At 45.2% G+C, this 11,631-nt stretch overlaps 1 protein-coding gene across 4 annotated transcripts in view; it reads right to left on the bottom strand.

Annotated features, from left to right (window-relative positions):
- Prorp (protein only RNase P catalytic subunit) overlaps window positions 1-11,631 on the bottom strand; it is a 100,734-nt gene that overhangs the window by 42,170 nt on the left and 46,933 nt on the right. For all 4 annotated transcript variants that reach the window (XM_059279817.1, XM_059279821.1, XM_059279819.1 and 1 more), the window contains exon 4: window positions 11,143-11,250. In XM_059279817.1, coding sequence (XP_059135800.1) covers window positions 11,143-11,250 — 108 coding nt within the window. The remainder of the gene's footprint in view (window positions 1-11,142; window positions 11,251-11,631) is intronic.

Raw genomic sequence — 11,631 nt, 5'->3', positions numbered from 1 at the left:
GGCCCAGCCCATTGTGGGTGGTGTCACCCCTGGGTTGGTGGTCCTGGGTTCTATAAGAAAGAGTAAGTTGAGAAAGCAGGATGAACAGACCAGTAAGCAGCTCTCCTCCATGGCCTCTGCATCAGCTCCTGCCTTCAGGCTCCTGCCCTGCTTGAGTTCCTGTCCTGACTTCCTTCAGTGGTGCTTAAGCGGAAGCCGAATAAACCCTCTCCTCCCCAAGTTGTTTTGGCCATGGTATTTCATCACCTTGATAAACAGTCACACTAAAATATCATCTCTGTTGGCACATCCAAAACCTCGATGAGCTAGAATTTAAATGCTGCTAGTGTCAGCTGGTTTAAGATACACGGGTCAAGTTCACTATTTCCATTTTGGTCCCAGGAATCTAGACCATCAGTGATTTGTTTGGGTGATGTTTCAGATTCCCTAGAGAGAAAAAAGGTCAACTTTACTGCTTTGATAGTCTATTGGATTACTTTTAGTCTCATGTTTTTCCAATTAACACTTTCTCCTTGGTCTAATTAACATTTTTAAAAAGTCCCCACATTGGAGCTACAGAGGCAGGAGGATTGCCCAGGGTCAAGGCCAGACTGGGCTACAGCATAAATTCTTGTCTCAAAAACAAACAAACCCCACAGCAAATAGATAAAAGTCATACTCTAAGCAAATTAAAGCATCATTACACCAACATAACTCCTTGATAACATAACAGTTGCTATGGCAACATAACAAACTTCCATTTTGAAGTTTTAGGACCAAGTTCTACTCCTCTAAAGTGAGTTTTGTATATTTAATTTAAAAAATAAGTTTCTACCCTAAAATTCATTTAAAAACCTGTATGACTATAAAATTGTTTGCTTTGGGGCAGGTGAGATGCCTCAGCAGGTAAAGCTGCATGCTGCCAAGCCTGATGATCTGAGTTCAATCCCCCACACACATGTACCCACATAGGTGAACATGCAACACCCATGCATGCAAACTACACACATATACACATGCAAAAATTTTCATCGGATTGCAGCAACATCAGTGTCTAGGGTTATACTACTAGAGTTTTATTTTAAAATGTCTTAACTTTAAAATATGTATGACCAGGAGCTGGGGCGATGACGCAGTTGCCGGGCAGCTCACAACACGTGTAACTCCAGCTCCTGGGGCCCTGATGCTCTTCTGGCTTCTGACGGCACCTGCACTCAGGTATACATACTTCCCCACATACACATAATTGAAACAGAAAGTACATCTGAAAAATAATGACAACAAAACTCTGAAACAAAATGTGATGAGGAATAGAAACAATATCAGACTAAATTTAAATCCAGATGGAATCAAATCAAGGGGAAGAGACGAGCTGGCCCAAGTGGACTTTCCAAACAAACCTGTGACGTGCTGGACAGCACCGTCCACTTACTCCATGTGCCTTGGTCTCACACGGGCCTCGTGCCAGAGGAAGATACATAGCTAACGATCCTTCCTAAAGTTATGTCTTTACATCACAGCCCAACATTTACATCGCTTACATTTATGCCAAAGAGATTTAAATTCATATATTGTTGGTCCTCAGTATCCATGGATTCTCCAACCTCAAATTCAACCATGAACTGAAAATATATTTTTAAAATGTATCAAAGCCATATGTGTACAGACTCTTACTGTGTCACTATTTCCTAGAAAACTATTTAAACTGTATTAGTGATTATAAATAACCTAAGAGTTCTATTGACGAATATAGGATGATGACTACAGGCTGTATGTAAACACTGTGCCACTTTATTTTATTTATTCATTTTTATGTGTATGGGTGTTTGGCCTAAATGTATATCTTTGTACCACATGTGTGCCTGTTGGAGACCAGAAGCGGGAATTAGATTCTCTGAAACAAGAGTTACAGATGGTTGTGAGCTACCATGTGGGTGCTGGGAATTGAACCCCAGTCCTCTGTAAGAGCAGCAAGTGCTCTTAACGGCTGAACCAAATCTTCAGCTGCTCTTTTAAAATACATTCTTTCAGTGTGTGTGTGTGTGTGTGTGTGTGTGTGTGTGTGTGTGTGTGTGTACACATGTGCATGTGTGCGTGCAAGTCAGGGGACAATTTCTGGAAGTCAGTTCATTCCTTCCCTACATGAGTCTTAATCTTGAAATCAGAAATGTTAATAAAAACTTGGTTCATTTTGAGTGGCTCAGACAAACTTTCTGAATTAGAGTTTAATTCAGAAATACTTGAGTAACTGCATTCCTTAAACATATTGTCAGGGGGATCAAGTGAGGGGCTGGAAAAGAAAAAAAAAGTTCGGTGTGATGGCACACATCTTTAATCCCAGCAATTGAGGGGCAGAGATAGGCAGATCTCTGAGAGTTCGAGGCCAGCCTGGTTAGCCTACACAGTGAGTTCCAAGACAGCCAGAGCTATATAGTAAGAACCTGTCTCAAAAAACAAAACAAAACAAAAATCTTAAAAATGAAAAAATAAATACTGACAGGGGACTGGAGAGATGAACCATCAGTTAAAATGGCTGCCCCTCCAGAGGACTCGGGTTCAATTCCCAGTACCCACATGGTGTTGTTACAACCCTCTGCAACCCAGTGCCAAGGGATCTGAATCCTTCTGGCTTCCACTAACATCCCACAAATGTGGTGCACAGATAAGCACACAGGCAAAACACCTGTAGACATTAAAAAAAGAAAAGAAAAAGAAAGAAGTCAACTACCTGTTGCTCTAACAGAAAAACATCTACTGCTAACCAGCTGATTAAAATGAAACAATATTTAGCTATCATGTCCAGTCACCTACCATTCCAGTTATCTGTAGTGCAAAAATTTCAAACCAAAGTGGAAACAACAATTTTTGATTCTAGATTCCAATGTAGGGAAAAAAAAAAAAAACCTGAAACATTTTCTCCAAATAAACAAAGGAAAGACAGAAAAAGAAAAACCCTCACACGGAAGCAGTATGTTCCTCGAGGGCAAAAGTAGCACAAGCCAGGTGTGGGGACCCAGGACCAGGGCAAGCTTCCTGGAGAGGCACCGTCTGGGGTGACGGTGAAGATGGAGAAAGAATCCACCCCCCAGAGGAGTATTTCAAAGACGATGCACTAGAAAGTTCCACTTCAACATCCACCATTTGCTGCTGTAAACAGCAGGAGCTGAGCTTCCTCATCATGTTCACATTACGGAAACAGCGTCAAGCCCAGCCGGCGACAATCCAACATTTCTGCAGCATGGAGTGAGGGGACAAAGTTATACACACATAAACCATGAGCACAGCGTACAGCATCTGCGCTGCTTCCTGGGACTGACACATTAACAAGAGGTTATGTAAATCAATGGAGAGAAATAAAATAGAGAGAACTCGCTGCCAAGTAAACGCTCTATCAAATGACCTTTAATGGCTAATACCCTGCCTCCATTTTCCTCTCACTGTAGTAAAAGCAACTAAGGGATGGCAATCAGAATTAATTCTGCAGCATTTCCAACCAAAGGGCTTTCCATTCACTGCCCTAAGCAAGCTGCAAACACGGAAGCATTCAGTGCTGATGTCTGGCCATAATTCTTTTAAATTACACTATAAATTTTCATTCTGCCAAAGCCATTTTAACCAATTCTCCGTTAGTTGCAGGAAAAAGGGAGCAGAGCTGGGAACAGCTCGCAAGATTAACTAAAACGGTGTGCTTTCCCCCCACACTCCCTCTATTAGAGGGGCTTAGGAACACTGGAGATCTAAAATCAGGCTGCAGAAGAACAAGAGGCGGAGTGACGCACGGGCAGGTGCGGGGTGCGGGAGAAAATGAGAGAAACTGTGGCTAAGAACCTTTCCACTTTTATTCTTTCGTTTCCCAAGTGAAAAGCTGCGTGTTGCTCCTGTCCCCTCCAAGCCACCTCACATCACCAAGTGTTAACACACACACGGTGACTGAAAAGAAAAACTCATTTCTTAAAATGAAAGCTTCGAGAGCATGAGTCAGGCGTGAGTCACGGAGACTTAGAACCCTCCCGTAATTCTAAGAAAAATAATCAGCAGGAGCATCTCACAGAACTGCCACGAAGGACCTAGGCTTTCAAAAAAGAGTCCAGGCAGAGACAGTTTGCACTGCTGTGTTAAAACTCATGTCTAGCTTGGACGCCATCAGCATCCTCAGCGCGGCGGCCAGAAGAGCTATGGGAGAACAGTCTCTCCTTCCCGCACGGGTGAGACGGCCACCCCTGTTCTCCTGAGCCCAGGGACGTCTGCGGTGGCTGCTGATGAGCAGAGCGCTGAGGGGGAGCACTCGCTGTGAAAGTATGACGACTTTAGCCTGTCCCCACGACCCAGACGGATGCCATGACATGCTCACACGCACACACACAACACACATACAGGAACCCGCGCACGCACACACACACACACACACACTAATAAACTTTAAGAGGGAGGCGGGAAGTGATGGAGTCGGAGCAGAAGCTTTACAAGCCATCATGGTCCTCACAGCTCTCTGCCCCGTCACTGGCAGCACTTTAGTTACCCGGGTTCTGGAATGAGGAGGATAATAACACAGACGGCCTGAAATGGGCAGGTGTCAAAAAAAAAAAAAAAAAAAAAAAAAACCTAGTGTGTTTAAGCCACTGAAAACTTGAATTATTACTGCAGCATAACCTGACCTATCTTGACTAGTAGAATTGGTTTTTGTTTTCCTAGAATATCCCCACGAATTCTTTTTTTTTTTTTTTTTTCCTGTAGCTTCTGGTTTTTGTGGGGAGCTGAAGTTTACTGAGATATTTTAAGCACCAGGGCTGAGAGAAAGAAAGGCACTCAGAAAAAAAAGTACAATGCACCAAGAGCGTGGGTGTCGGCTTCTCACAGAGCCGCCTATTTTGTTATTTTGAGGGGGTTTCCTCTGCAGCTCAAGGTGTCTCGACTTCACCAACTTCTTGCCAAAGTGCCAAGAGTACAGGTGTGAACCTCCAAGCAGGCTCTCCATGGCCTGTCTCCCTTTTCTTATCTTTTCTTCCTTGCTTATTAGTTGTGTATGTATATGCATGTGTGCATGTATGGATGTGTGTGCATGTATGTGTATGTGTGTACAAATACATGTGTGTCCTGTGGTGTGTATGTGTTTGTGTGTGTATGCATGTGTGTGTGGTATATTCATATGTGAGGGTATGTATGTATGTGTGTGCATATGTATGTGAGGGTGTCCATGTGCATGCATATGTGTGTATGAGTGTGTATATGTTCACGTATATGTGTATTCATGTATGTGTGGTATGTGCATGTATAAGGGTGTGTGTAGTGTATGCAAGTGTGAGGGTGTGCGTGAATGAGTGTATTGTGTGTATGCATGTGTGTACATGTGTATATGTATGAATACTTGTGTGTATGTGTGTAAGGAAATGTGTACATGTATGTCTGTATGCTTGTGTATATGTGTATTTGTATATGTATGTGTGTGGTGTATGCTTGTATGTGGTATATGTGTGTATGCATATGTAGCTGTATGCATGTGATGGTGTACATTTATGCTTGTGTATATATGTGTATTCATGTGTTTATGTGTGTATATGCATATGTGCACATGATGAATGTGAGAGGGTATGTGTATTCGTGTGTACATACACATGTACATGATGTATATAAGTGTGAGGATGTATGTGTCCTTGTGTGCACACACATGTACATGATGTATATAAGTGTGAGGGGGTGTGTGTTCGTGCGTGCACACACATGTACATGATGTATGTGTGAGGGTGTGCTTGCCTAGGCAGGTATACATGGAGGCCAGAAGTTGATATGGGGTGCTTTCCTCAATCACTATCTGAGACAGAGTCACTAAACGTGCAGCTCACTATTTCAGCTAGATTGGTTGGCCAGAGAGCCCCTGGGACCCGCCGCCCGTCCTCATGCTGGGGTTACAGGCATGGACTACATGCCTGGCTGTGGTGTGAGTGCTGGGATCTGAACTCAGGTCCTCACGTCTGCACCCTCCATCCCCCCCCCCCCGGGGGCCCCCTCCTCCAGCCCTTCATGTTGTGACTTCACAGAGAAGATGACTGTGTCCTGGGTGACTCAAGTTTGGGCCCTGAGCGCCAGTTCAGTAAAGCACGGAGACTAATAATAAAGACGGCTAAAAATGAACAAGTAAAAGTTGTCGGTTATTCAAAGTGGGACACTAAACACATTCTAAAACCCACAGCCACAATAAACAAACCACATGCTCCTCCTGCTCCTACAGAGTTACAGCCACAGGCAACAAACGTGCACACAGGCTCTGGGTCACTTTATCCCCACGCTTGCAGACTGACTGCACGATGCGCCAGACCGACAGGTACATCTCAGGAACTAGCCCTTTGGGGGCTGGACAGACCGTCTGCAAAGGGCCTGGGTGCAGTTCCCAGAACCCACCACGCAGCTTTTTGTCTTCTGGTCTCTGCAGGCACCCGCATGTGCATGGTGCACACACATCTACATTAAATAAATGCATTTAAATCAATCAATAAATATCTTTTAGAAATAACCAGCTCATTTAATTTCACACAAGGCATGGGAGGGTCTGACACTCAGCTCAGTCAGTGGGTGGAAAGAGAAGCAGGCGCTAAGAATAACACTTTGGACGTCTTTCATCATTCTGGCTGATGGGCTACATGATTGCCTGTAGTGTCAACTGTCCGTTCTTTCAATAGTGCAGGAAATGTACTGAGCACTCATGTACAAGGCCCTTTTCTCGGTGCAGAAGAACAGCGAGCAAGGCGTCTAGTTCTGGGCGTTACATTTTAATGGAGGGCACTGAGAAGAAAACAGAGTAATTGCACTAACTAAACTAGTTATTGTGCTGGTTAATGCTTGTCAACTTGACACAGACTGGTCACATAAGGGAGAGGCTCAGCTGAGGACTTGCCTCCATCAGACTGGCCTGCAGGCATGTCTGTGGGGAATTCTCTTGGTTTGTGACTGATGTGAGAGAGCAGCTCACTCTGGGCCCTGCCACCCGTGGGCAGGTGGTCTCGAGCTGTATAACGACAAGGCACAGGACACAGGCCAGTAAGCAGTGTGCCTCCGTGGTGCGCCACCTCCTCTCCTAACTTGCCTCGATCACACACTGTCACCTGTGAGGTGAAGTACACCCACTCCTCCCCAGTTGCGTTTTGTTACTGTTTTTTCACAGCAACGGAGAAGCAAACTCCAGTTACTATTGCTATATAAGTAACCACCCAAAACTAGGGTTAAATAATCGCTTATTTTCTCACTTTGGCCTGGGTTCTGCACAGTTTTCAGGTATCACACAGTATATTGGCTGAGCTCATTTTGTGCAGAATCAGTTTGCAGGTTACGCAGTCTCCCTGAGCACCCACCCTAGACTAGCCTCAAACTTGTGACCTTCTTGCATCCGCCCCCAGACCGCTAGGACTGCAGGTGTGCACCACCACAGTCAGCTAGGTGGTCACTTTAACCCACCAGGCGTGACCAGGGTTGATGTCACCGAAAGCACAGTGGGTGAGCAGAGCCAGCACCTGTGCAGAACTCAGAAGGCTTCTGAGGTGCTGATCCAGCTACGTGAACGAGAGAGAGCGTCAAAGGCTGACGGAAGAGCAAGCGCAAAGAACAGGCGGGAAGAGGTTCAGAATGTCTGAGGAACAAGAGGAGTTCCAGTGACGCAATAACTGAGTGAAAGACAACGGGGAATGCCACAGAGAGACAGCTGAGAGGAGGTAAAATCCCAGATGAAAGGCTCCATCATCCACAAGAGCTTAGATCCCATCTCACTTACGGCAGGAAGGTATTAGAGGGAGACGAGGCAAGAAGGCAGCTGAGATCTTTTGATGAAAGGCAATGTTACTGGAAATGGGAAGAAGCAATCAGAACGTGGGGGAGGTTTTGGGTGACAATCGATACAATCTGCCAGTCAACTGGGTATGAAGCTACAGAAAAGAATAACTCTTGTTAGTTTGTTCTTTTATTTTCTGAAACAAGGTAGCCTAGGTTAAATGCAAACTTGAGGTCCTCCTGCCTCAGCCTTCAGAGTCCTAGATTATAAGTATGCCCCACCACACCGTGGGGGACTGGCCCCCACTTTTACCACCAGGGTACTCTTGAGCAGGAGAAGTGGGAGATATTTAGATAGAAAGAGATACCTAGATGATGAGAGGAAAGATAGAGACAAGATAGCTTCAGGAGGGCCTGGGTCAAAACCCACCAGCCCAGAACTTTATTTAAAAGGGCTTTTTATAACAATGCCGAGGGGCGAGGGAAAAAGACCTCCCCCTGCTAGATACAGCCAAGTGGAGACCCTTCCAAACACCTGGTACCCAGGCCCGTGTGGCCCAATCATCCTCTTATGCAGTCCTGCTGGGTGAAGCCACTAGGAAACCTTGGTGGGCTCCAACTCCACACTGGCTAGAAAGATAATAATTAAGCCTGGAATACTTGATTTGGGGGAACGAGTAACTGGGTGGATGGTGGTGCCAAATATACACTCTCTTCAGTCTAAAACCATGAAAACAGTGTAATTTCTATTTATCTTTATTCATGCTATGGCTCTTTCTTTCAAGAACATGTGTGAGTGTCCACCTGCATGCATGTCTGTGCACTACATGGTGCCTGTTGGCATTTGGGGCCAGAAAGGGGAATCAGATTCTCTAGAACTGGAGTTAGAAATAGTGATGAGCTGCCCTGTGGGTGTGGGAACCAAGCCCAGGTCCTCTGCAAAGCAGCAAGTGCTCCACGTCCCTCCCCGCTTCTGGACGGAGTCTTACTGTGTGGCCCAGATCTCACTGTAGTCCAGCCTGGCCTCCAACTCACAATCCTCCTGCCTCAGCCTTCTGAATGTTGAGGCCGCTGAGGTGGCTCCGTGGCTAGAACACCTGATGATCTGAGCTCCAGCTCCAAGACCCACATGGAGAAAGAAGGCAGCTGATTCTGGCAAGTTCTCTGACCTCCACTGAGCACGGTGACATGCACATGCATACACATGGAAAATAAATCAAAATGAAAAACACACATACAAGATACATCTGAAAACTGAGAAAATAAATTCACAACTAGACTTGTTCTTTTTGAAACAGGATCTCACTATGCAGCCCTGGCTGGCCTCAAATTAACAGATTTCCATCTGCCTCTACCTCCTCAGCGCTGGGATTCAAGATGAGTGCCACCACGCCCCGACATTTTGTGTTAGATTATGTGAATGTGTGCGTGCATGTACACGCACTTGAGTGCAGGTGTCTGAGGAGGCCAGAGGAGTCGGATCCCTGGAGCTGCAGTCACAGGCAGCTGAGGGCCACCTGATATGGATGTTGGAAACAGAACTCGGGTCTCTTGCTTTTAATCACTGAGCCCATCTTTCCAAGTTGCCCTTACGAAGTAAGCTCTAGGATCAAGCTATGAGAGCACAGTGAAACTCCCTGAATAAAGAATGCAAGATTCTTTCCTCAAAAGTGAGTTTACCAAGTACATCAGACACAATTAACCAGTGATGGAAAAGTATGGAGCTAGAGGCAGGATGGTCAGAAGTTCAAGGTTACCATTGGCTACCTAGTAAGTTCAAGGCCAGCCCAGGCTACTTGGGACTCTTGTCTATAAAACAAAACAAAACAAAAATTGTCAAAAAAAAAAAAAAAAGGAAAAAATCCTAATATGCTTAATAATGGGAGGATATCATTTGGTAACTCAGGGTGGCCTAGAACTAACTATATAACCTATGCTGGCCTCCAACTTGAGATCATCCTGCCTCTGCTTCCTGAAGTCTGGGATTATTGGCACACACCATTATACCAACTTATGTCTGCTTGAGTTTTCTTTTGTGGAGCCGAGATAGAAATTGGGGCCTCATGCATGCTAGCAAGTCCTCTCCCTGAGCTATACCCCAACCCCTAAAAACATAGTTTCTTAACACTGTTTTATTTTGTCTTGTGTTTTTAATAGTACTGACTTCAATTTTTTAATTTTATGTGCATTGGTGTTTGGCCTGCATGCGTGTCTGTGTAAGGATGTTGGATTCCCCGGAACTGGAGTTACAGACAGTTATGAGCTGCCATGTGGGTGCTGGTAATTGAATCCAGGTCCTCTGGAAGAGCAGTCAGTACTCTTAACCACTGAGCTATCTCTCCAGCCCCCTGACTTCAAATCTTAATCAACTATCAGATAAAAGCCTACAGACAAACAAGAATTATTGTCCTAGTTGGGCGTTCACTTGAATGGTAATTGCAATCATAGCTGCACTTGCGAAGTATGTCCACTAGAGAGCTTTCATATACAGAGTCATTAATCTTCACAACACCTTTAGGAGATAGGGACCATTCTATTCTCTTTCTTCAGACTGGCCAGACGGTGGTGGCGCACACCTTTAACCCCAGCACTTGGGAGGAAGAGGCAGGTGGATTTCTGTGAGTTCGAGGCCAGCCTGGTCTACAGAGCGAGTTCCAGGACAGCCAGGGCTGTTACGCAGAGAAAATCTGCCTCAAAAAGAAAAACAAACAAGCAAACAAACAGAAACAGGACCTCCAACTGCAGAAGAACAGCACAAATCACAATGACAGCCACAAGCTGAAATCCAGACGCTCTCTACAGTCCAATTTTAACGTCCTGGTTGTTTTCTAGGGATTGATTGTACAAAATGAGCTTTAACTTTCTAATCTCATTGCTGCTATAAAAAATCATGGTCACAGAGGGGACACTTGGGAAGCAGAGCAGAGGGGCCTCTGTGAGTTCAGGTCAGTTTTGGTCTACATAGACTGTCTCAAAAAGAGAAGAGGGAAAAAAAGACTGAAAAATCATGGTAGTTTTATTTGAAACTGCTAGTACATTTACAAATTGATATAAACAAATGATCACCAGTGAGAAAACAACCACATAGGTTAATTTATGAACAACGTATCATGTGTGGAAACCCCCAACGTAATGAGTACCTAGTATCTCAATGTTATATCTTGGTGTATTAACTTTCAAATTAGAGAGATGTGATCTACCAGAAAACAGTGACTCCAAGGAGAAAGTAGAGGCCGGGAGGGAGCAGAGGCCAGGAGGGAGCAGCGACCGGGCGGCTGGGATGGAGCAGAGGCTGGGAGGGAGCAGAGGCCGGGAGGGAGCAGAGGCCAGAGAAAGCAAGCTGAAGGCTAGGCAGAAAGGGCAGAACTATTTCTACAGAGAGAGAATGACAAAATAAAACATACTTACAGTTTGAGATTCACGGCTCTTAGGAAACATTTTTGCAACATTGAGGCCATCAATAACAATATCAAAAGGGGGACAGGAGTTTACGAAGCTCTCAAATCTCTTCAGTTCCTAAAAAGGCAAAGTCAGAACGTCAACAAGAGCTTAGGGGCTGGGGATGTGGGTCGGCTGGTGGAGAACCTGTCTACTGTGCTGAAGCCTCGGGTTCGATCCCCAGCACTGTATAAACCAGGTATGTCATTCCACCCCAGAGAGGTGGAGATGGGAGCAGAGAGCTCAAGAGCATCCTCAGTTACACAGTGAATCACGCCAGCCCGAGATACAGAAGACCGCCGTCTCAGACCCGAGAACTAGACAAGGACTTCACTGTAAACGTGCTGAGGTGATTTAGTATGATTTTGATAATTGAAATATTCCTCCCATTAACCCCAGAGGACGGGGTGGAAATCTAAACAGGCTGCATTTAGAAGCCAACTGCACGGGTACCCAGTG

This window comes from Peromyscus eremicus, chromosome 14 (assembly GCF_949786415.1).
Source record: "Peromyscus eremicus chromosome 14, PerEre_H2_v1, whole genome shotgun sequence".
Taxonomy (NCBI): domain Eukaryota; kingdom Metazoa; phylum Chordata; class Mammalia; order Rodentia; family Cricetidae; genus Peromyscus; species Peromyscus eremicus.
This window is presented reverse-complemented; position numbering and strand designations above follow the sequence as displayed.